Here is a 26,298-nt window from a genome sequence, read left to right as displayed (position 1 = left end):
AAGTGTGTGTGTGTGTGTGTGTGTGTGTGTGTGTGTGTGTGTGTGTGTGTGTGTGTGTGAAGTCTGAGCTTCTAGCTCAGTGGAATGATGCTGCTATGGCTCCTGGCAGGCACACTCCCTGCTCTCAAGCCAAAACTTGTAGGCCAGCAGGACTTGAGCAAAAAGATTTCCTGCTGGGTCACTAAACATGATAGTGGAACTATTCCCTTTTCCACCCCCTTGATTCATGGATCTGTAGATCCTGGATATGGGAGAAACTGTACCATATATTGGACACTGATTCAAACATATACCGCCTTCTGGAGAAAACTGCCACAGCCCTCCAGGCTGCTACCACCTAATTGGCACGGTAACTGTGTTTTCAAAAGGCCAATCCGTCTTTCTATCAGGCCAGTTGATTTAGGATGATGGGGAACATGGTAAGACCAGTGGACCATGATCGTGGGCCCACTGTCACACTTCTCTGGCTGTGAAGTGAGTTCCTTATCAGAAGAAATACTGTGTGGAATCCCATGGTGGTGGATACGGCCTTCTGTAAGTCCATGGGTGGTGGTCTTTGCATAAGCATTACATGTCGGAAAGGACAATTCATAACCAGAGTAAGTATATATATCCAGTGTGGGCAAAGCATTGTTCTTTCCATGGAGGAAGTATTCCAGTGTTGTCAACCTGCCACCAGGTTGCTGGCTGGTCACCCCAGGAAATGGTGCCATACCTGGGGCTCAGTGTTGGTTGGCCTTTGCTGTGGGCAGCTCTGGCGTTCAGCAGCAGCTGTAGCCAGGTCAGCTTTGGGGAGTGGGAGTCCATGTTATGGAGCTCATGTATAGCCCCCATCAATGCTGCCGTGGACACTTGTTCGTGGGCCCATTGGGCAATGACAGGGATTGCTGGGAGAAAAGGCTGAGTGCCCACAGAACGGGTCACCCTATCCACTTGATTATTGAACTCCTCCTCAGCTGGAGTCATCTTTTGCTCAGCATCTACATGGGTCACAGGTATATTCACATCCTTTGCCCATTTGGAGAGATCTCTCCACATATGCCTCCCTCAGGTACTGTCCCACTAGTTTCCAATCATGCTCTTCCCAAGTCCCTGGCCATCCAACTAAATCATTGGCTACATCCCATAAATCTGTAAATAATTGCACATTTGACCATTTCTCCTTCCAAAGAAAATGTGTGGCCATGTGTACTGACTAAAGTTGTGCCCACTGTGAAGATTTCCCTTTGCCAGTGTCTTTCAGGCTTGTCCCAGAGAGGGGTTGTAATGCCACAGCTGCCCACTTCCGGGTAGTGCCTGCATAATGTGCAGAGCCATCAGTAAACCAGGCCCCAGCCTTCTCTTCCTCAGTCAGCTAGCCACAGGTGCACACCATGAGACAATGGGTGCGGGCTTGACAGTAGGCAGCATGTAACAGAGTAGAGACTATAGGCATTTGGGCAGCTTTCTCATGTAACTTTCTTGTGCCTGCCTCCAGAACTGCTCCGCCTTGATTGCTTATAGACCACTTCTACTTGATAATAGATTGCTGCTATGTGCATCTTACTTTATGACTTGTGTCAAATAAAACCCAGCTGATGATGGGCAGCTCAGGTCCCATGATTACTTGGTGGCCTGTTGTCAAATATTTAGTTTCCAATAAGATCAATCGTAGTCTAAGCTGCCTCTCAAAAGGAGAACAGTTGTCTGCAGATAATGGTAGAGCTTTGTTCCAAAATCCCAAAGGTTTCTTCTGTGATTTACCTCTAGGGACCTGTCTAAGGCTCCAAGTAGCATCCTTATGTGTCACTGACCCCTCAAGTGTCATTGGGTCTGCTGGATTGTATGGTCCAAGAGGTAGAGCAACCCACACAGCAGCCTGTACTGTTGCAGGACCGTCTCCTGTTCCAGGCCCCACACAAAACTAGCAGCTTTCTAAGTCCTTTGCTATATGGGCTTGAGTAGAACACCCAGATAAGGAATGTGCTATCTTCAGACTCCAAATAGCAGCCTGTCTCAGTTGCTGTGACAAACACCATGACCAGAAAGCAAGTTGGAGAGGAAAAGATTTATTCATTTCACACTTCCACATTGCTGTTCATCTCCAAAGGAAGTCAGGACAGGAGCTCCATCAGGTCAGGAGCCTGGAGGCAGGAACTGATGCAGAGGCCATGGAGGGGTGCTTCTTACTGGCTTGCTTCCCATGGCTTGCTCAACCTGCTTTCTTATAGAACCCAAGACTATCTGCCCAGGAGTGCCACCACCCACAATGGGCTGGGCCCTTCCCCTAATGATCACTAATTGAGAAAATGCCTTACAGCTGGGTCTCATGGAGCCATTTCCTCAACTGTGGCTTCTTCCTCTCTGATGATTCCAGTGTCAAACTGACACACAAAACAAGCCAGTACAGCCTTTAAATGTGTTTCTTTCTTGGTGGTGGGAGGGGCCAGGTACAAGAACTTATCTGTTACTTTAAAAGCAATATCTCTTCATGACCCAGACCCCTGGACGCCTAAGAATCTCACCAGTGTAGAAGGCTCTTGAATTTTAGGTGGATTTATTCTCCATCCTTTGATATACATATGTGTTACCAGAGGGTTCAGCATGGTTTCTATCTCCTGTTTACTTGGTCCAATCAGCACGTTATCAATATAGTGAACCAATGTGATATTTTGAAGAGAGATAGATGATCAAGATTCCTTTGGACTAAGTCATGACATAGGGCTGGAGAGTTAATATATTCTTGAAGTAAAACCGTAAAGGTATATTGCTAGCCTTGCCTACTGAAAGCAAACTGCTTCTGGTGGTCCTTCCAGACAGGTACCAAGAAAAGGGCATAGCATGTGCCAGGATATGTGTTAGTGTGCTCAAACAAGGGCACTGTGTATGGTACAGCAACTGCACCTGAAATCACCACTTGATTAGTTTTTAACAGTCATTTCTCTGCCATCCGCTTGTCTTCTACACTTGCCGGATAGGAGCGTTGAAGACATGTGTAGTGGGAAGTGCTATCCTGTATCTTCCAAGGCCTTGATGGCGGCACTGATTTCGGCAGTTCCTCCAGGGTGTGACACTGGTTTTGATTCACTATTTTCCCTGGCAGAGGCAGTAGTCATGAGGTGAGTTCAGGGACCCTGGACCTGCTGTGAGTGGGACTCCAGCCAACACTGCATTAACAGCCTGACCCCCACGAGCTCCTGCTGTAACTGCAGGGCCCCACTGCCTCTTGCGGTGTCCCAGAATCAGGGTCAATTCATAACCGGTATCTAACAGACTCTGGAAAGTCCGATGGTTTCCTTGCCCCCAGTTCACAGCTGCCCTTGTCACATGCTGCAGGTCTCTCTGGGGAAGTTGCTGGAGGAAGCTAGCTGTAATACTCATAGATATTTTATCAAGGCCCTTCCTCAGGGGAACCTGGCCGTCCCTTCGCTTAAGGGGCTCTGTGTCTGCAAACTAGCTCAGATCTGAAAATTGGTCTATGAGTCAAGATCCCTTTTTGCTATGATGCAAGGTAGCCTTTCTTTCATTTGTTTGGGAATTTTTCAGCTTAAACAAATCAAACAAAAATTCTTCAGACTTTTTAAAAACACTATTTCATGCCTGGAAATACCATGATTAGGTTAGCCAATACCAAAGCAAATACATGTAAGTCATGCCACTGTAAAAATCAGTTTGCCTGTGCTGCCCGATACAGGCCAGGCTGCTATGCTGCGGACGTTGGTTTGTCCATGCTGCCCACGATGACAACTGTGGTCACCTCGCCCTCAGCGATTCAGTGCTGTCATCTGGCCCTGATACTTTGGGGCCCAAATCAACCCATCGCATGAATCCATCCACCTGAGAAGCAGCGACCTTAAGGCCTAACACAAGGAAAAGGGCGATGACAAAGCTTTTCAAACGTGTCTGTTTCTTCTAATCAGTTTGCAACCTAGAGGATTCGTGAAAGGCTTGTCTTCTGGCTTACCCTGTGTGGAGGATCAGGGTTTACACAGTATACCTATTGCAATTTCCCTGAGCCTTGAAATCCCCTGGAACTCAGATGTTGGTCTGATCTGGGTACAGGGGAGGCTAGGAGACATGACTCCTCAGCTAGGTTTGGTCCCAGGAAAAACCCAGTTGATCCCACCACTGGGAGGAAGAGGGTGAGGAAAAGGACAGAACAGTGCTTCATGGCTGTTCTTTATCTTACATGGGTGCAGAAGCCTGCAGTGAGGCACAGGATTCTAACGCAGGCAGGACTGGAGGGGGGGTGATACGATAACTTAGTTTTGCTTTTTTGTTTTGTTTTTGTGGACAGAAACTCCTAGAGCTCATTTTGTAGACCAGGCTGGCCTCAAACTCATGGAGATCTGCCTGCCTTTGCATCCCAAGTGCTGGGACTAAAAAGTGTGTGCCACTACCACCCCCTCCCCACCTCCACCCCCGGCTGTTTTTGCTTTTTTCATTAATAGATTTTACATTTAGAATAGTTTGAGGCTCAGTGTCCTGTTCATTCTCGTTTGGCACCAGAATGCTACATTTGTTGCAGTGGATGAACACACTGATCCCTTGTTACCATCTGAAGCCTGTAGTTCATGTTAGGGCTCCTGTGTAGCCTCCCGGATGGTCTGAGTGCCAGCTCAGTGGGGTGTCCCCTGGAGGACACGCCCTCGGCATGTCTGTGAGGGCGTTTCCAGAGACCCATGTTGAATGAAGGACACCATGCCAAGGTCTGGGGCCCTGAAGTGAATAAAAGGAGAAAACCATCAAGCACCACACTCATCTTTCTCCAGCTGCACCAGGTCCCCTCGGTCCCCTTGCCGTGGAGGACTGTGTCCTCCCAAATGACAAGCTGAAACAAACCCTTCCTTCCTCAAGTTGTTCTTGTCAAGTAGTTTGTCAGCGCGATGAGGAGAGTAACTATCATGGTGTCGCATATTCAGTGGATTTGGGGACATGGGGACATGTGTAATGACACCGTCACAATGTCGCACGGAGTAGTTCCACTGGAAAACTGCCAAACTGTCAGTTAAGGTTCAAAGTTTATACTAACTGGGAGGATATTTTCAGTTATAAACAAAATAAATGCCGATTCAGGAAGAGCTTCTGCCATTGGTGGGCACCATAAGCAGGAGGTCTGGAGATAGGCAGGGCTTGAAGGTTGGTATTTTAAGGACCTTTCTTTCTTCCTTCCACCACGGCCTCTCCTGTGCCTGCTCCATGTGGAGCTGGCTCTTGTCACACTGGCATGGCTGCTGCGTTCTAGGCTGACATCCACACAGCACCACAGCCTGAGGTACTTGTTTGCTTTCTCTCCCAAAGGCCCCCAGTGCAGCGCCTCATGTGACTAATAGAACATGCAGCATTGGCTGTGTGCACGTATCATTTTATGTGCTGGGGGGCATAAGTAACCCAGACAGACAGAAGTCCTGGCCCTCATGGGGTCTGCATTCTAGCTAGAAGAGGAAGATGCGCAAGAGATGAACGAGGTAACGGTACATGAGGGGCCATGAGAAGAGGACAGCAGGTGGGGAAGTGCTGCCTGTGGAGGAACCGCCACCTCCACGAGGTGCTCGGGAGACGTGGCCTTGAGCACAGGCATGACGGAGGAAAAGAGGGGGCCACGTGGGCGTAGCAAGGGCACATGTCCTTACCATGTTCCTCTCTACGCCACGGTTTTAAGGCATATCACATCCCTCTGGTTTTTGCTTTGCTTCTCTTGACATTTGGGGTGGACCGCTCCGGCTTTTGGGTTACTTTAAATTTCATGGCCCCGTGTTCTGGCCCCCTACCTAATTTCCTTCTTCTTCCCTTGGGAAATTATATTTGTGTCTGTCATCTGCCCTCTGGCCGTGCTGGTGAGCATGGAGACAGATAATCCACCTGGTTGTTAGTGAGGGGTGCCTCTTCTGTCAGCAGACCACACACCCCATGCGCCCTCTCACTTTTTAAATGGTAACTACTGGGTCTTTAACTGAAAGCATTTCATTTGTATATTAATCACTAAGATGGTTTCCAAAGGTAGCACTTGGTTTTATGTCATATGACAGATTGCTTTTCCATGTTTCCTGGCTCGCCTGTTCTCAAGTTTCCCACTGGCCTTTCTTCTTGTCCGGTCATTAATGGAAGGCACATTTTGTTGAATTGGTATCTCATCCCCTCTTGCTACTGTTCCAAGCTATACTCTTCTGAAATTCGACATTTTTCCTTTGTAGGAAAACATGTTAGACTTACTCATCCAACTAATATTTATTGTGCTAGAAATACTTAACTTCTTGGCTAGGTCATACAGCCATTGTCAACATTACTCAGTAAATAAAACTAGCCTTCAGTGGGCAGCCTCTGAGTGGTTCTTCCTTTAAACATATTTTGTTTTATTGGCTTTTCTGTGAGTGGCTCATACATGCTTTATTTCCATGTTTTTCCCCCTATGGTGTCACCATTTCACTCATGTTATCATGGTCAGTATGTAGTGATATCAGACATGTCCTTTATTCTTTATGCCCTTAGTGGGCCTCTTTGAATAGAATGCAACAGAAACTTTGTTCTTTGTGGCTGTTGTTTTGTTTGGGAGAAGGTTGCTCTCTTGTCTGTGTTTGGTTCACGCTGAAGCCCTGATGACTGTAGGGCTGTGAGCGGACAGCCCTGTCACATGCTCCTCTGTACAGCCCTTGTCACATGCTCCTCTGTACAGCCTTGTCACACGCTCCTCTGTACAGCCCTGTCACACGCTCCTCTGCACAGCCCTGTCACACGCTCCTCTGTACAGCCCTTGTCACACGCTCCTCTGCACAGCCATGTCACACGCTCCTCTGTACAGCCCTTGTCACACGCTCCTCTGTACAGCCCTGTCACACGTTCCTCTGCACAGCCTTGTCACACACTCCTCTGTACAGTCCTTGTCACACGCTCCTCTGTACAGCTCTGTCACACACTCCTCTGTACAGTCCTTGTCACACGCTCCTCTGCACAGCCCTGTCACACGCTCCTCTGTACAGCCCTGTCACACGCTCCTCTGTACAGCCCTGTCACACGCTCCTCTGTACAGCCCTGTCACACGCTCCTCTGTATAGCCTTGTCACACGCTCCTCTGTACAGCCTTGTCACACGCTCCTCTGTACAGCTCTGTGTCCCCTGGCATCAGAATTGCATTCATTCCGTTTGGGCTTGAGATGGGTAAGTGGTAAATTTTTCTTGTTACTTTTCATACATCATTTCCTGTTTTATTATGTGTACGGTCAGAGTGAATACCTCAAATTCTGACCTTTAAGGCCAAACTCAGTTTTCTTGTCAAGGAGACCAATAAATTGGTTATAAGCAGATTGCCAAGACTGAAAAGCTTGTAAGATCCAAGGAGGAGCCAGTGGGCAAGGGCTCTCTTCATGGGCCCTGATGGCTCACAAGTCTGGGCATTCAGGTGTACCAGGGAGAAAAGGTGGGAAGGGCTGGGAAGCAGGATTTCTTAAGAGAACTTGCTCTTATTGGTGACCCAGAGAGCCATGAGCATAGATAAGGAAAGGGACAGCTAATCTCCCACTTTGATTTAAGGTGCCTTAAGAATTGTCCTTGAGGGAGCTGGAGAAATGGCTCAGCAGTTAAGTGCACTGTCTGCTCTTCCAGAGGCCATGAGTTCAGTTCCCAGCAACCACATGGTGGCTCAGAACCATCTATAATGTGATCTGATTTCCTCCTCTGCCTGCAGATGTACATGCAGGCAGAGCACTGTATACATAAAAATAAATAAATAAATCTTTAAAAAAAAAAAAAGAATTGTACTTGAGCCCATAGGAAAAGAACAGCTGGGTTGTTATGGTCACTGAGTGTACAGTCACATCTGGAAAGGTCGTGCATGGCAGAAACAGAACAGAACAACTGGGGTGTTCTTCTGACATACACACAACAGGGCAGGGAGAATAGTAAGTGGTTGTAACAAGAAAGAGAAGGTTGGAAGCTCCTTGGAGCCTGCAGAGAGGAAGTAAAAGGGCATCTAGGTACATTCAGTGACCACTGTCACCTGTAGCCCTGTCGTGCCTGAAGGCGATGTGAGGTAGTCAGAGCAGAGCTTGTGTTTTCTAATATGTATCAATAGAATCAGAGTTTGTTTTATACAAGGTCTTAGTATCATTTTTACATACAATGAATAATCTTACTCCTCATGGTTTATCTAAGCATATGACAAGAAATAAAGGTAACTGGACAACACATGCTATCTCCTTTTGGAGATTGTATATGGTGCATTATGTATATGTATACATTCACATGTATATATAATGACTGCACATAGTGATATAAAATGCTGAGCATGCTCCCCACCTTGACTCCCTTTCCCCCTAAGCATTTGTAAGAGTTGTTTTGAAGTAACCGGGTTTTCCTGGGCACATCCCAAAGCTAAAACATAAAGACTCCTGTAACTTGTGGCCCACACACTGTAAAGTCTTAAGGGACTTTTTGTTTATTTCTTAGCTTGTGGTTGTGGAATCAATACAGGGTCAGTCCGATGGGAGCAGAAATCATGGGCTAACTTGTTCCCCAGTGGCTTCTTAGTACCTGGACACCTGGGGACACTCCAGATGTTTCAGAACCACTATGACTGGTTGAATGAATGAAACATTCTTATTTATGTTTAATATATAATGTATAAATGTCAATTTAATAATTGATTTTTAAGCAAATACATTTTAATTTAGAGTTTATTTGCTTTTCATGTTTCTAAATGCTCCTGTCAGTTTTTATACAGAAGCAATTAGGATGTGTACCCAGGCCCCATTTGTGTTTCCTTACTCTGGCCTTAGGTCCTCTCATCTCATTCCAGTTAAAGCCCCCTCCCAAAACCACACCACCTGCTGCTGCTAGCACCAGAAGCAGAAACAGAAGCAGTGTAGAGCCCGCTGTGTACTAAACCCATCTCTGCGTATTGTTTGTTTTGAGATAGGGCCTCATTATTAGCCAGTGCTGGCCTGGAACTCTTGGTATCTCTCAGCCTTCTGAGTACAGATGTGAACTAAGTGGTGCTGTGCACCCTTCTCCCTCTTCCGCCTCTTCTCTTCTTCCTCTGCTTCTCTCTTCTTCTCCTCCCCTCATCATTCTCTTCCTCCTTCCCTCCTGCTCCTCCTCCTCTTTCTGAGGCCTGTGGGGACAGCAGTCAGTAAATGCTTGTCATGCTAGCCAAGAACCTGGCTTAAATACACACACCAGGGAGGAGAGGCGGCAGCAGCCCGAGGCTTAGTGACCAGCCAGAGCAACCGAACTGCTGAACGAGAGACCCAGTCTCCAGCGAGGTAAACGGCATTCCTGAGGATGATACCCAAGAGTATCATTTGGCCTCTGCATCTATTTGAATTTGCACATGTGCACACACATGCATATGCGCATGTGCACATGTACACACACAGACACACACACACACACACTCTCATACACAAATGGCTCTCAGAGACAAATATAGATAGTGGAACAGCTCCATCCACGAAAAATACACTGAGTTTATTTGTAATTTTAATTTCTCTAATTAGACACATTAATGTAAAAATTTAAGCTAGGCAAAACCAAATCTGAGTATTTATCATGTAGCCTATTACATGCAAAATGTTTCGATGTGTGATCAGTGTGAGAGGACTGACTGTTTTACAGTCGTGTTTGTGCTAGCACAACTCTCAGTTGACAGCTACAGCACCTGTGTAATTCGAGCAGACAGACTTGAAGCCTAGAGTGTTGTGTTGGGGGGGAGGCTGTAGGTGGCAGCTTGCTGTGCCCATTCCTCCCTCTGCCGAAACTCCGGAGCATATGAAGATTCTCGTGTTTCTCTTGCTGACTATAAATAGCAGACACATGCGCTTCGTGGTGTAATGCGAAATGGCTGTGCCGCCTGGTCAGGTTTCCGTGGACAGAGGAGACAAATGATGTTTGTGTTCTGTGACACTGAGGAAAAGAGACCCCCAGAGCACGTATTCAGTATCACTGTAGGCTAGGAGAAACCTGGCTTTCAGTGTAGACTGGTGTGCTCTGAGCTATGAGCTTGGCGGAAGGCATTTGTGCTGGCCAGTTTTATGTCACCTTGACACAAGATGGAGTCATCAGAGAGTGGGGAGAGCACCAACTGAGGAAACACCTCTGTGAGATCAGGCTGCTGGAAAGCCCAGCCCATTGTGGGTGGTGCCACCTCTGCACTGGTGGTCCTGGGCTCTGTAAGAACGCAGGCTGCATAAGCCACAAAGAGCAAGCCAGTAAGCAGCACTCTTTCATGGCCTCTGCCTCAGCTTCTGTCTCCGGGTTCCTGCCCTGCTTGAGCTCCTGTCCTGACTCCTTTGAGTGATGAGCAGTGATGAGGAAGCCTAAGCCAATAAACCCTCTCTTCTCAGAGATGCTTTTGGTCATGGTGTTTCATCACAGCAATACACACCCTAAGACAGTGTTCGTATTCATCTACTTTCCTGGCTCCCGCTACACATTTTATAACTTAATTGTAACACAGAGAGACATGTCGTAAGCATGGGAAGCTCTGGCTGGCTACACACGGGCTGTATAATGCACCTCCAAGACAGCTTCTGCCCATCGGGAGCTGTTTTAGGTATGGGGTTGCAGCAGAGGCAGGAATTCTGTCTTTGAACTTTTATTCTAATAGATGGGGAGAAATAGCACGCAAAACAAAACAAAGGGAGGAAGTGCACGGAGAGAGCGTGAGGGGTCAGGATCATCCACTGGTGTTTGTATGCCCAGTTGGTATCCAAGCAGGTCTGGAGATCCACTGGGCTGGGCGGGGCTGGTGATGAAGGTGCACGCTGTTAGTTTGGGGACCAACATGGGGTCTGAAAGGTGACACAGGGAAAGAAAGGAGCCTGAAGTTGGAGATAGGTTAGAGATGAAAGATCCAGAGACTGGATTCAGTGACTCCATGGGCGGGGCCTGGGCCCATGGAGGCGGGGCCTGGGCCCATGGAGTCACTGAATCAACTCTGTGGCTGTGCTTGTCACTGAGTGCGGTGGGAGAGACAACACAAGTTCTGACCCAGGGTCTGTAGATAGTTTAGGTGAAAAATCACTTCTTGATTTTCACAAAGCTGTGAAAATCATCTCCTTCTGCTGTGAAACAGAGACAGCAAGCCATAGTAGCATCCTCAGCCCCTGCTGCTTCCCCCTCGCTTTCCTGCAGTGCTGCAGATTTTGGATGCCCGCAGTTGTCACGCAATACTTATGCACATCAGTGCACAGAGTTATGGTCACCAATAGACCATTGCTGAATCACATCTATTTAAGCGCACTACTGGAATTCTCTACATTGTGGTTTATACACTTACACACAGTTTTCCGAGAAGGGCCTTGGGCATAAAAGGCCATGGACTCCCCACTACTGGGATGGCTCGGGACTTGATAGGCATCGCTCCAGCAGCTCAGCTGAGGATGGATTTGGGGAGCAAAGGTAAACACATGGCTGCTGTTGTGACATCCCAGGTGTGGAGTGGTGGCAGCTGGGGTGAGCCGTGGGGATGGCCAGAAGCAGTGGATTCAGGTGTATTCTGAAGGGAAAGCCCATTGGATGTGTGGCTGAGACGGAAGGGCCACACCAAGATGAAACTGGTTGGCTTGGGCCTGAACCGCTGCAGTGTGGAGCTGCCACCCATCCAGGTGGGACATGTTGGAGCAGCAGCATTAATCTTCAGATTAAGCTTGTCCAAATTTTGAACAGCATTCTACATCACCTTCTATGAATCCTCACCACAAGAACCTGAAACTGGAGTAGTAGATACTGGGTGACTTGCCAAGGCGCTCTCTGCTCAAACTTTACTTTATTAAACAAAATTTCTTTCTTCCTTCCTTTTTCCTTTCTTTCTTTTTCTTTTTCTTTCCCTCATAGCGACTTCACCCTTATGCTGTAGTTTATCCGCTATTTAACCGCATCAGTTTGGCTTGGCTATCACTTGCCGTTGCTGTCCCCTTCCTCTCCTTTTCGGCATTCTCTGACATGGTGTGCGTGTGTGCACATGGGCTATAAAGTATATATAATAATGGCGTATTGAGATGTAATATAACGTAACGTTTTACATGCCCACTTCATTGTATAGTTCAGTGGTTCTTAGTAGATATATAAAGACGTACACTTACACTCATCAAAAGCATTTCTTGTCACCTCTAAGCCTCCTCACACCCACTGAGTTGTTACCTCTGGTTTCTTGTCCCCACAGCCGGCCAAGCTCCTCTCTGTCTCTGTAAACCCGCCTGTCGTGGGCACCCCATAGACGCACAACTGCGCAGTGCACAGGTTTTCACACGCCCCTCTTCTCGCATGTAGCACACCTTGTCACTTCATTCCCTTTTGTGGCTGAATAACATTCCATTGTGTACACGAACCACATTTAGGTGGTTTTCTCCTTTGGGAGTGTTTTGTCTAAGGTGCTGTGGCCATTTTGTAGGACTTTCCCCCCACTTTTTCTATTTTTCTAATACATTTGGTCTTGTTTCTAACATTTACATATCAGAACTAGACTTTGCTGCAAGCTATCCATATCAGAGCCAAGTTCTCATTTTGTCTTAAAGAGTACCTAAAATTATAACTGAGGTGATATTAGTGCTCAGTTAATTTTATACATATACGTCTTTGCAAACAGGCTATTTGTTTATAATATGTAACCATGCGTGACAGTTTTTTCAAGCACAGATTTTAGCCAATTAGGAGTTAATAGGTTAGAATAGTTTATTATTCTATTTAGTAACAAAACCTTGATGAGTGGAGAGACCATGACGTCAGGTCAGCTACGTGACGCACAGGACACACAGTGGGAATATGGAACTCTGGCTTCATGTGAAACTGCCCCTTTCTGTGGGACGCCTGTGCCAGCCCTTGGCATGCTATATTTATATGTCTCCGCATGTGTACACATGGTCAATAATAACAAATAAAAGAGGTCATGGATTGGAGAGGAAGCACGTCAGTCTGTCTGCGTGGAGGTTCACAGAGTGGGTGCAAGGAGGAAAGGGAAAGTGGGAAATGATATCATTTTAGATTTTTAAATTTTTTAAAAATTTGGGAGAGTGGTTTAATCTCCCTTTATGAAATGTGAAGTAAAATATTCTGAACATTGTAACTTACATGCACTAAATTATATGTATTTAGAGTGTATTTACTTAGTGTTATTGTTGGTTCATAATATCAGTGATTTTTATCGTATTCTTTGTACTTTTTTGTGTATTTTCTAGTATTCTAGAATTAAGTGAGATACTTTTATAATCAGTCACCTTAACGTTACATAGATACACACTGCCAGACTTTATCTTATGTAATTGTGATATTATTTTAGTACTATAACCAAGAACCTATTACTGTTCTTATGCAGGTCCATCAACATAAGGCTAGCCAGCCCTGAGGATACTCCTGGTATTGAAAATCTTATCAACACCCTCATGCTCAGTAGGAAGATCCTGGATGAAGTAGACCAGTACAACAAGGCTCGCAGAGACCCCGTAAGCACTGCCGGTCGCTCTGCGCTTTCCTCTTCCTTGTCCCCAGGGGCCATTATGACCCATGAAGGGTTGGGCTCGGAGCTTCCTTGAGCACCACCTGGAGATTCAGCAGAGGAGGGTGAGAAGTTGGCAGATCTGTCATCATGCAAGGACAGTTTAGGAATCCATGGTGTCAGATGCCCACCCCAGTAGCAGTGAGCACCGGGCTTAGGGTAAGGGAGCTCCGTTTTAATTATGTCAGATATGAGCCCAGCCAGGTCCTTTTGTTATGCTGGCTTGAGGTTTCAAGGACTAGATAAAAGGATGACCCTATGTGGTCAGTGTTTGGTCTTCTATATAATAACCTGTATGTGAGCTGTGGAAAACATTAGGCTACATGCTAACACTGAGGCCTTGAGGTCACTGCCAGTTGACCTCACTAGATGTGCAATTAGCCAAGAGGTTGGAGAAACAGCCTGTAGCTTCTCTAATATGCTTTATTTTGAAACAGTTTTTATCAAACTATGACCAAGAAATATTTTAGTAGATTTTACAATTCAAATATACTATTTATGTAGGACCTGCTACTAGAAAGAGACAGGTCCCCACTGGTCACTGGTCCCCTCATACCTCTATTCAGAAAATCAGGAACTAGTTATACCTGCTTCCGAGCTTTATGTAAGGAAAATCATTCGGCCTTCCTTGTGTGAAGTTCTTTTTCCCAGCAATATGCTTGTCGGATTTGTCTGTTTTACAAGCAAATTATTTCATAACACGAATATATCACTATTTCTGCATTCTACTGCTGGGGTCATTTGGAAAAATAGGAAAGATTGGATTTTCAAATATAAAATAAAACAAACCTTTTAAAGTTAATAATAGGGTCACCAGAGAGACACGAAACACCTAAACATGGTAATGCCACAAAAATATACATTATAAGGGCATGAAATTAAAGTTTCTTTCCACCACATGCATTATGCTGTGGTTTTTTCTTTTTTTCTTTTTCTTTTTTCCTTTTTTTTGATTCTTATTCATTTATAGCCTCTCAAGTTCTCCTTCACCAAGTATGGTCTAATGAATTTGAAGGGAATGCTCTCTAAGACGAAACTTTTAGTGAGGCGTCTGGAAAGATGGATCTGCAGTTAAGAGCACTTGTTGACTAGGCTCAGTCCTCAGCATCCACATGGTGGCCTACAATGGAACTGTAACTTCAGTTCCGGAAGACCCAATACCCTCCTCTGACCTCCATAGGCACCAGGTGTGTCGTGGTGCACAAGCATAAAGGTAGCCAAAGCAATCGTGCAAATAAGAGTCACACAAGTCTAAGAGCATTAAGGCATTTGAATGAGAATGAGGTGGACCTTTTCTTGTAATGGAGAGTACATGTCTTTGCACTGACCATCGATACTTACCACTGAAGGTACCGAGCCATGGCAAGTGATGCAGCTGGGGCCTTGGTAGGAGTCAAGGCAGCAGCAACCTCAGCAATAGCAAGCATCCTGATAGCCACGGTGGTCTCAGTGCCACCAAATGAGAGAGAGGGAGAAGAGGGGGGAGGGAGAGGGGGGAGGGACAGGGAAGAGGAGAGGGGAGGGGAGGGAGAGAGAGTGAGCCACAACAGGATGTCTTGTATCTCTGCCTCTAGAAGAATGGCTAAGACAAAGCCTAGTCTTGTAACTTGAGCTCTGGGACATTTTCCCCAGAGAAATGATGCTGTGCACACCGTACAAGTATTCATAGCAACTGGAATCATCTCAGGTAGTTTTCAGCAGATGAGTATGTAAATAAGCTATGATAGAACGTGTGATGGAGCAGTAGGGCAGATCATGTGATGGGCACCAGGGCGGATCCTGTGATGGAGCACTAGGGCAGATCGTGTGATGGAGCACCAGGACAGATCGTGTGATGGAGCACCGGGGCAGATCGTGTGATGGAGCACCAGGGCGGATCCTGTGATGGAGCACCAGGGTAGATCATATGATGGAGCACTAGGCAGATCCTGTGATGGAGCACCAGGACAGATCATGTGATGGAGCATCAGGGCAGATCCTGTGATGGAGCACCAGGGCGGATCCTGTGATGGAGCACCAAGGCAGATCCTGTGATGGAGCACCAGGGCGGATCCTGTGGTGGAGCACTAGGGCAGATCATGTGATGGAGGACCAGGGCACCAGGGCAGATCCTGTGGTGGAGCACTAGGGCAGATCGTGTGATGGAGCACTAGGGCAGATCCTATGATGGAGCACTAGGGCAGATCGTGTGATGGAGCACTAGGGCAGATCCTATGATGGAGCACTAGGGCAGATCGTGTGATGGAGCACTAGGGCAGATCCTATGATGGAGCACTAGGGCGGATCCTGTGATGGAGCACTAGGGCGGATCCTGTGATGGAGCACTAGGGCAGATCGTGTGATGGAGCACCAGGGCGGATCTTGTGATGGAGCACCAGGGCAGATCCTGTCATGGAGCACTAGGGCAGATCCTGTCATGGAGCACTAGGGCAGATCCTGTCATGGAGCACTATTCAGCAATGAAAGGATGAACCATTGTATCAGCTTATATGAATCTTCACATTGTTATGCTGAGAGAAGCAACAAGCTAGTCCCCAAGGGTCATGTAATTATAGATTCACACTTAAATGTGCATTCACACACATATGTAATGCTTATGTGGATGTTCATACTTATATATTCATATAATATTTTAAAGTGATGAAATTTTACAATTGGAAAATGGGTTATTTGTTGTTAGAGGCCACAGGTGGGGCTAAGAAGATTTCTTTCTGTGCATTGGAACTCTTTGATGTCATGGTGGAGACTGAGACACAAACCTCTCTAAAGTGGTGTAATCACATAGGATTTCTCACACACACACACACACACACACACACACACACACACACACATACACACACACGAGTCTGATCATTTTCCTGTTGGTCTCACATAACATTTTCAGTAGGGCATTCTGAATAACATGTAAAGACATTTCTATGTTGTTTCTCATGACTGCATGTGCACTTACAGTTACCTCACACAAAATGGGAAGTAAGGAGCAGTGAAAAGAACAGCCTCGATGAAGCAGTAGCATATTTAACTCTATTGAATCTCAACACTTGAGGTTGGATTTTAGCATTCTGTGTGGCGTGGGGAATGGCATGCATCTGGTGCATCCTGAAGCATGAAAGAAGTGCGCTTCAACTGGGTGCCATTTTTATAAAGTACAGTTTTCATTTGAAGAAAGAAAAACTGCTTTTTTGGACTTGGCATTTAGCCAGCATTTTGTTAAAGTTAATAGCACGAGTCTGTCAACCCAATAAAACAAGAGTTACCCACTCCCTGTGATAAAGTCTCACCAGGAAAGGAAATAGAAATTAAGAAAACCAGTATCTGCCGTTATGAGCCTGACAGTTGCCTAGTGCTTAAAGAGACATCTCTGATGAGACGGTGGTAATAAAAAGTGTGGTGTTGTGGGAAATGTATATAGCTTGGTAAGCCAATAGTTAAAGAATGTGCAGTGTTATAAAAACATCCTCATGAGAATTTAGTGCAGTAATGGATACAATATTCACCAATAGGGGTTTCAGATGACACATTGTAACTCACACTGGGCCTTTCAAAGGATATCCACAGTTGTCTGAAATGCTGAGATGCTTGTCCCTTTTCTAGCTATATGTTGTGAAGACAGCTCACAGTTCTCCTCATATATGTAAACCAATACAACATGTTGCAGCAGATTGACTACAGAAACAGATGCGAGAATCCAGCTGCCTTCTACTAAGCCAGATTAAAGAGATTTGCAAAAACAGAAAACAGTGCCACTCTAAATATTTGTGTCTGGGAAATATAAGGTTTCTTTTATTTAAAAAACTATACCAATAAATCAGTTTTATATAAAAATATAATAAAAACATTGCTTTTTTAATGAAACAGCTAGCTTAAAATTTCATGTTATTAATACATTTTAAAAGTAATTTCATGCCTTCTCAGTTTTAATTTCCAATAGACATCTCTTTGGAGTTGTCACTGAGTGATGTCCTGCGCTCATAAACATTGGGATGTATTGGGGATAGAAGCAGGCTCTGTGTAAAAGGGACTTTGGTTTGGTCTCTGATTCATGCCTCATGAGCTTGTGACTTAGCTAGCTTCCCAGGCTTTGTCATCTTGTAAACAAAATAGGTGGACCAATACTCCTCACTTAGAGTGGGTGGAGCAGTGGACTGTAGCACCTGGCAGGAGATTGTGGCAGGGGTTATCGTGGTTACTGCAGCCCTGGCTGGCGAGCTCACAGCACCAGCTACTGACTTCAGAGACCTTGGCGGTGATGCTTCCCAGGGTCTTAGTAAAACTCAGTCTTACCTTTGCAGGATGGAACCGAGATGCAGGTGTTTGTAGCTGAAGTTGCAAAGCAAATAGTTGGCATTGCAGTAATCAGAAAAGAAATGGTAAGTGGTGCAGTGGCCTTGCTTGGTTGTGACTTTTTATATCATTTATCAGCCAGAACACAGTGCCTCTTTGAAGTTTTGTTGCTTTTATTTAACATGAATGACTCCTTTCCCTAAAATATACGGTCATGAACTTGTCTCCCACCTGGCACTCTTTCAAGTCTCTCTTATTTTAAGTTAAAAATGTTTTGATTTTTCCGGGTGTAGTGGCACCTGCCTTTAATCCCAGCACTCTGAGTTTGAGGCCAGCCTGGTCTACATAGTGAGCTCCAGGACAGCCAGCACTGCATCTTGATACACTGTCGTGGAAAAGAAACAAAACAAAACAACACACATATTTTACAGACTACAAAGAACATGAAAAGATTCTCATTCTTAAAATTCTAATAACCTCCCTCCATCAAATAATAATAATAACCCGTCCCATTGCTGTCACCAAAGGATTACTACTGTAGTTAGTCACTCACTTTTATTAGTGTCTTTCTTTATACTCAGGTGTGTGTGTGTGTGTGTGTGTTTTGTCAAGTGGATATGACATTATATGTTTTTACCAATGCAGTTATCATTTATTGGTGAATAGTCCATTCTTTTGCTACTGACTTAAAATACTGCTTTTACAGTTAATAATTTTCTATATTCCTCTGTCTGTTTTAAGTTCTACTGCATGCAATGGGTTTATGTATTGATATCCGTTATCACATGTTTTTAACGTAGTTTTTAAATTATCTTTTTCTTTCATGTGTGTAGGTGCTTTGCCTGCATGTATGTCTGTGTAATATGTGTGTGCGTGGTGCCCTCTGAGGTCAGAAGAGGGTGTCAGGTCTCCTAGACTGGAGGTACAGGCAGTTGTGAACCACCATGTGGGTGCTGATTGTTGAACCCAGGTTTTCTGGAAGTGCAGCCAGTGCTCTCAGCCACTGAGCCATCTCTCCAGCCCCTGCCACATGCCTGACATCTGGCAACAGGGGCTTCTTTCATTGGTCTTCCTTGGTTTTGTTTACTTTATTGAGATAGCTCATGTGGCCCAGGCTAGCTTTGTGTCTGCTATCTTGCCATGTAATGGTACGTTATCCTGAGCTCTCGATCCTCCGGCCTCCTGCTCCCAACCAGGACTACACGTCCATTGCCACAATCTGCTTTTATTTGCCTAAATTTTCTAATTTCTTTGGACATGTCTTCCTTTGGGTAAACTTTCTAATACTTTTAATTATCTATGCCTGTGTGGATTTTGTAGATGCAGTTTGTTTTTCTCCCAGCAGCCCAGCTTTCTGTGTTGTTTAAATGCAGGTTCTTGGGCAACTTTTTTCATAAATGTTCTTGGGTCAGTGATACAGTTTGGAGACAATTTAAGAGTGTTGCCTGGAGATCCACGCTCAGAAGTTTTTCTTCGTATGACAGTGTTAAGTGGTGGGAGCTTTAAGAAAGTTTGGGGACGTTGACTGGTCCTTGGTGGCACTGCCTGTGTGGGGGTCTGAGTGGGAACGGCTAGTGTAGACTCCCGTGTGAGTGCTTGGCCACAGGGAGTGGACCTTTTAGGAGGCGTGGCCTTGTTGGAGGAAGCATGTCACTGTAGAGGCGGGCTGTGAGGTCTTAGAAGCTCAAGTCTGGCCAGTGTGTCTTGGTCTTTTTCTGCTGCCTGCCAGTCTGGATGTAGCACTCTTAGCTCCTCCAGCACCATGTCTGCCTGCAGGCTGCCATGCTTCCTGCATGACAATGATGGACTGAACCTCTGAACTGTAAGCCAGCCCCAATTGAGTGTTTTCCTTTATAAAAATTATGGTGGTCGGGCTGGAGAGATGGCTCAGAGGTTAAGGGCACTGCTTGCTCTTCCAAAGGTCCTGAGTTCAATTCCCAGCAACCACACGATGACTCACAACCATCTATAATGAGATCAGTAGGCACACATACAGGCAGAGCTTTGTATACATAATAAATAAATAAATAGTAAAAAAAAAAAAAAAAAAGAATTACGGTGGTTGTGGTGTCTCTTCATAGCAATAGAAACCCTAACAAACACAGCCTGTAAAAGAGATTAAGTAGTTCTTGGGAATTCCAGTTAGTTACATAAAAGTGAGTTATTATAGAAAGAGTAAGATGGCCCCTTCTCTCCTCTTCCATCTTATCATGTGACTCTCTTACTCTTTCTTTCTGTGCCTCATATGTGTTCATGCCATCGTGCACTCTGCCTGGAGGCCTTTATCAGAACCCAAACCAACATGGTGTACTTCCAGCCTACAAAACACTGAACTAGGTAAACCTCCCTCTCTCTCTCTCTCTCTGTATGTATGTGTGTGTGTGTGTATATATATAATTTTATGTGAATTTTATTATAAATATTAATGTAAATATAAATTTTATATAAAATTTAATATATTAAATATATTTTATATTTATAGAAATATATAAACATAATATAGACAAATATTTTATATAAATATATATGCTATTTAATATGTATTATATTTATAAATATATAATATATAGTGTTAATATATATAAACCTCTTTATATGTGTATATATACATGTATATACATGTTTTAGTAGTAATGAAAAGGAACTAATGCAGTCAGACACTTAGCTGCCCAGCAGGCCTACCAGCTACCTTTTCTGCCTTACTCTGTTCCTGTGAGCCAGACTGAGCTGACAGGAGTGCATGCCTTTGCCCTTTGCCCTTCTGTTTGGTTTGACAGGAGGATGGAGGACATTATGGCTGCCCTCACACCAAACCCAGTGGCCTCTTTAAGGTGGCATTTCTCCAGCGTGTTCTCTTGGTGGATCCCTGTGACCAGTCTCCCCCTATACCCCCTCTGAGGCCCTGATGGCTTGCAGTTGCTGTCTCACTGTCCAGCGGATTCCCTCGCACCTCCCCACCTCTGTAAATACTCTCTTTGTTGAGCCAATCTACACTACCCTCATGTGAGCATACCATCTGTCTCACTGAGACCCTTCCCCAGCACACTGTATTTATGATTTTTCCTGTGTAATTTTAAAAGTTTTAGTACTGTACATTGACACCTCTTATTGTACCTTCTAAATGTTTATTTTAGAATATAGGAAGACCATGGATATTTTTTTCCATTTTGATGTTGTTTCCAATTACCCTTCTAAAGTATCTTTTTCACTCTGAGAGTTTAAAAATTGTTCACTCCACCCCACCCCAAAGCGCAGCATCACTTTCAGGCCATTCCATTGCTGAGAGCAATGAGAAGCCGTGATCGGATTTAAAGGACAGAGGTGTGTACCACGCCTATCAGAGAGAGAGAGAGAGAGAGAGAGAGAGAGAGAGAGAGACAGAGAGACAGAGAGAGAGAGAGAGACAGACAGACAGACAGACAGACAGATAGACAGAGAGAGACAGATAGACAGAGAGAGACAGATAGAGAGAGACAGAGACAGGGAGACACAACGACACAAAAGAGACAGACAGAGACAGGGAGACTTTGTAGAAAATCGTTATGGTGGCCATCCTGGTCCCTCACTCTCCTACTCTCTTGAAGCCTCAGGTGGCCTCACACTATGTGGCCAAGCATGAGCGTGATCTGGCTTTAAGCCTGCTTGCTTTCTTTTTTTCCGTTGTATTGCACGGACAGAGCAATGCTAAGTAATAGTGCTGATAACGGCCACTTTTTAGTTGTCTTTATTTTACTGCGATAATTCTGTATTTTCTTTATTTAACATATTATTTGTAGGATTTAAGGAGATACCAAATTAAGGAAGTCTTTTGCTTTTCGATTATTGATGGTTTCTTTGATGGATAGGCATTCAATGATGGGTTTTTGGAGTTTACTGGGTTGTTTGTAAGGATTTATTCCTTTATTCTTCCTTGCATTTGTTTCTCTTTTTGATTTAGTTTGTGTAAGTTTTGTGAATAATGGCCTATCTCAGTCTACCCATCCTGTCCTCATAGTAGGTGCTCATTTGATAGTGTATAAAATTCTCCAAGTGTTTACCCTCAGAATACTTGTTTGGACTGTCATTGTCTCGAGTATTCGGTGTCACTGATGGAATCTAACCAGGGGACAACCCCAGCCTTAGTCCTTTGCAAATAGAAGTGGATTGGTTTGATCTTCTTGGGTCTTTTTGAGGGTTTTTTGTCAATTTGTTTTGTTTTTAGAGAGTTGTTTTGTCTTAGTTTTGGAGAGTTACCTTTTGTTTGCTTGTTTGCTTGCTTACTGTAGAAATCCTGAGGTTCTGTCAAGAACACTTACTTTATGCCTCTGGGGAAAGCATCCTATTAACTGTTTCTTGCTCTTTGTTTTCTTCATTCTCTCATGAAGTTCTGCTTTAGGCGGGCTTAGGATCGTTTGAATTGATCAGTTGGTGTCTCTTGGTAAGCGGAGTAACAGGCAGGCAGGCTAAGAGGGGTATTCTCACTCATCACTAGGAAATACACCTTAACAGTAGTGTTCTGAATCTCTGACCATGATTTTAATATTAGTCGTGTCTCCCATTGGAATCTCTGTATCAGAGTTCCTGTGTTCACTTATTCACTTCCAGTTTCTTCTTGATAACAAATTATATTACAAGCCAGGCGCAGTGGCACACACCTGTGATCCCAGCACTCAGGGAGGCAGAGGCAGGTGGATCTCTGTGAGTTCGAGGCCAGCCTGGTCTACGAAGCAAGTCCAGGACAGCCAAGGCTACCCAGAGAAATCTTGTCTTAAAAAACAACAACAAAATGTTATAAACAAACAAAGTTTCTCTTGGGAACCTGTTAGGGCATTATATTGATTTTTTAAAATGTTACCCTCGGACAAGTAAGCTCTCGGACCTGCCTATCTCTGCCCCTCAACACTGGAGTTGCTACATCCTATGCCACTGTGCCTGGCTTTTACATGGATGCTGGAGATTTGGATACAGGGCTTCTTGTGCACGGTGGGCGGTCCCCAGCTGCTAACTGCTGTTTCTATGGTACACTGAAGATGGATCTCAGGGGTTTGTGCCTCGCATTTTACTTAGTATGTTGCTTGTGCCATGGAATATGCCAGGATCTTTCTCGTTTATTTATTTTGACCTGTTTTTATTGAAACATACCTTTGGGTATATCTAGGTCTACTTCTTAACTACACAGACTGAGGGTTATGTGGGCAGTATACTCACATATATGATGCCTATATAAAAACAAAACAAACAGAAACAGATTAAGCAACCCCCAGAAGTCTCTTGTGTTACCCAAATAAAATACAGTCCTGATTTAAAATAAAATAAATTGTTCCCCTGTCCTCCTTATTATCCCTTCCTCACTGTAGAAAGTCTTACGTTTCATGAGTTTAGTTGTCATAGAGTGTCCTTCCTCACAAGTCTGTTTGTGTCATGAGTGAAAGACTAAATTTCCAGTGTGAGTGTCCAGCATGGGTGTGGTCACGGCTGGGAGGTATGCAGCCAGTCTTCGACTTCTTCTTCTACACTTGAGTGTAGTAGCAGCAGCAGGCCAGGACCCCAGTGTGCACCAGGGTGGGGCAGGGTTAACCAAGCCATAGTCTCCTTAAGGCCGCACCACCTTCACCGTTGCCTCGCTCCCATCCCTTGATTCTTCAGAAAATGTTGTCATTCTTGTTACTTTAAGGGAGTTGGGATGAGAGTAAAATTAGATGCACGTGGCCCATCTGCTGTTGTGAAGTTAACGGCCTCTATTAGCTCTCTGCTTTTCACTTTTCAGTGACTTCTCAGTCTTGCCTATATCACTCTTTTTATTTGATAATGAGCAATGTTGCCTTGGTAATTAAAGTCTTGTGGCATAAAAGCCATTACAGGGTCGTGGTGATTGAAAGGCTGCCTGGATTGCCCCGGGGTAGCACCACTTGCTGGGTGATTGCAAACCCATTTCCGCTATGCTTGGGAGCAGAAGCTGGTCTCCAGTGGGTAGGAGAGGATGCTTGGTTACAGACTGAAAGCTGTCACAAGCTTACTGCTTCCAGCCTTATTGGTCACAGATTAGGTCAAGTTTTTGTTGTTGTTGTTGTTGTTTTGTTTTGTTTTTTATATTCTTCAATCTCTGCTCTTTAAACTGTGTTTTTCCATCTACATTTGAGTTAACTTTTCCTTCAATGTGACTGTTATTTATTCTGTTTGAATTTGCATTCAGTGGGTTTACAGTAAAGTCTTGGAGGCCATATTTGTCAAAAATTAATTGTCCTGTTATCAGAAACAGTCACCTGCACTTTGTTTTTTTGTTTTGTTTTTTTTGTTTTGTGGGTTTTTTTTTATTTGTTTGTTTTTCCTCCTCTCTCTGCTCTTAACAATGTGAGCTAGAGAGGTGAAGAGGCCAGGCTGCAGCAGCACACAGTTAGCATGCACAAGCTCTGATTCCACCACTGCAGTGTGAGGAGACAAAAGGCTTAAATTAACTCCCATTGCATAAACCTGTTACCCATCACAGGAACAGGGCAGGGGATGCTCTGCCTGGCCTCTCTCTTCACAGCCCAGTCACATGCTAATCAGAGTCATTTCCACACTAGCAGGTGACCGGTAACACCAGCAAGTCTGTCTACTGACTCGAATAACTTGTGCTCAGTCACTTGTGCTGGCTCGCAGGTGCTCCTGTGCCCAGAAATGTTGCATGACTGCTGTGCTGTGCCACACCTGACCAGGCACCCGAAGCTCGCCATGGTGACAGCAGCCAAAGGCATAAAGAACAAATCCATGAAGCCATTGTCTTAGTTAGGGTTTTGTTTCTGTGAAGAGACACTGTGGCTGTGTCAACTCTTATAAAGGAAAACACTCAATTGGGGCTGGCTTACAGTTCAGAGGGTCAGTCCATCACTGTCACACAGGAAGCACGGCAGTGTGCAGGTGGACATGGTGCTGGAGGAGCTGAGAGTGCTACATCCAGACTGGCAGGCAGCAGGAAGTGAGACCTCAAAATAGTGGCACTCCCTATAGGCAGGCCTAGAGGGGTAATTTTTCTTTCAAACCACCACAGCTATCTTCCACAGACAGATTGCCAGAACGAGCATGCGCTTTCTGCTTTAAAAGAATCTGTAGGGGCTGGAGAAATGGCTCAGGGGTTAAGAGCACTGGCTGCTCTTCCAAAGGTCCTGAGTTCAGTTCCCAGCAACCACATGGTGGCTCGCAACCATCCATAATGAAATATGGTGTCCTCTTCTGGTGTACATGCAGGCAGAGCATGTATACATAATAAGTAAATAAATAAATACATAATAAGTAAATAAATCTTTAAAAGACTCCGTAAGCCAAGTGTGGTGGTGTGTGAGAACCTGTAATCCCAGCACCCAGGAGCTCAGGGTGAACCTAAGATACCTCGGGAGACCCTGTCTCAACAACCAGGGGCTGCAGATGTAGCTCAGGGGCAGAGCACCTGCAAACATGATCAAGACTCTCAGTTCAACCCCCAGCACTGAAAATAGTATGAAAGACAAGATGAATAATAGAGGAAGAAACAAACATATTTCTCAGTGTTGCACTTGAAGCATGAAATTGTGTGTATGTGCCCGTGCACATACACACTCACAAGCGTGTGGAAGGCTAAGGACAGCCTCGGGTGTCATTTCTCAGGATCAGTCCACCTTGTTTTTGAGAGAAGATCTCCCATTGGCCTCCCATTTCCTGAGTAAGCTAGCCAGTCTACGCTTGGTAAGCTGAGCAGGCTCTCCTGTAAGCTCTAGGAATCCTCCTGCCTCCGCCTCCCTCGCAGTGGGATTAAGGTGCATGCCACCACACCAGGCTTTTTTTGTGTGGTCCCTCGGGAGCAGTTCAGGTCCTTACACTTGCATGACAAAAACTTTACCAAGGAACCGATTCCCCAGCCTCACCTTAAGTGACCTTTGAAAACAGCATCTCAGCACGCATGCCCGTAGTTTGCTTACCGCGTCCTTTCTCCCCCTGTCCTCCAGGACATAGAATACATACGCTCTCACTATAACATTGAGGATTTCATCTACTTCAGCCACCACCAGCAAGAAGAGCATGGGCGCTTGAACCATTTTGCCCTGAACCCGATTTTCCGACACTACACCAAGTTTTTCCTGAAGGAGATCCTCCGCTTAGGCTACAAGTCATGCCTCTACTACCCTGTCTATTCACATCCCCGGGAAGGCAAGGTACGAGGCTGGCGTGGGCTCCCCTGCGTGCACATCCGTGTGCATGTGTGGTGGCGCTCTGTGTGTGCTGCGTCCCGTTTGTTCCTCTCAGAATGCATCTGAGTCTCCACTGGCCGTATTTGATTAGGCCATTTGCTTCACTGTGATGACTATCCAAGAGGTGCCCAGTTTCTGAAACAATGAGAAAAAAATGTAATTAGACAGATTTGTTTGTTTTTCTATATTAACAAAACGGCAACAGAAAACTGTAGGAAAATCCCTGAAAGAGACACAAACGGCACATTGCTTCTCATGGTGTAAAGCCAAAATGATCATATCATGTTCTTTGAAACAAAGAACCCTATGGAAATTAGTTAAATAAATTCGTTCCATCCCATAAAATTGGCATGCTATCCACTG

At 45.0% G+C, this 26,298-nt stretch overlaps 1 protein-coding gene across 2 annotated transcripts in view; it reads left to right on the top strand.

Moving 5' to 3' along the window:
* The window catches only part of CFAP61 (cilia and flagella associated protein 61), a 265,410-nt gene that overhangs the window by 85,755 nt on the left and 153,357 nt on the right, over positions 1-26,298 (top strand). For both annotated transcript variants that reach the window (XM_084774689.1, XM_084774688.1), the window contains 3 exons: positions 13,286-13,412; positions 17,761-17,838; positions 25,693-25,899. In XM_084774689.1, coding sequence (XP_084630815.1) covers positions 13,286-13,412; positions 17,761-17,838; positions 25,693-25,899 — 412 coding nt within the window. The remainder of the gene's footprint in view (positions 1-13,285; positions 13,413-17,760; positions 17,839-25,692; positions 25,900-26,298) is intronic.

This window comes from Acomys minous (assembly GCF_964271855.1).
Source record: "Acomys minous genome assembly, chromosome: 3".
NCBI lineage: Eukaryota > Metazoa > Chordata > Mammalia > Rodentia > Muridae > Acomys > Acomys minous.
This window is presented reverse-complemented; position numbering and strand designations above follow the sequence as displayed.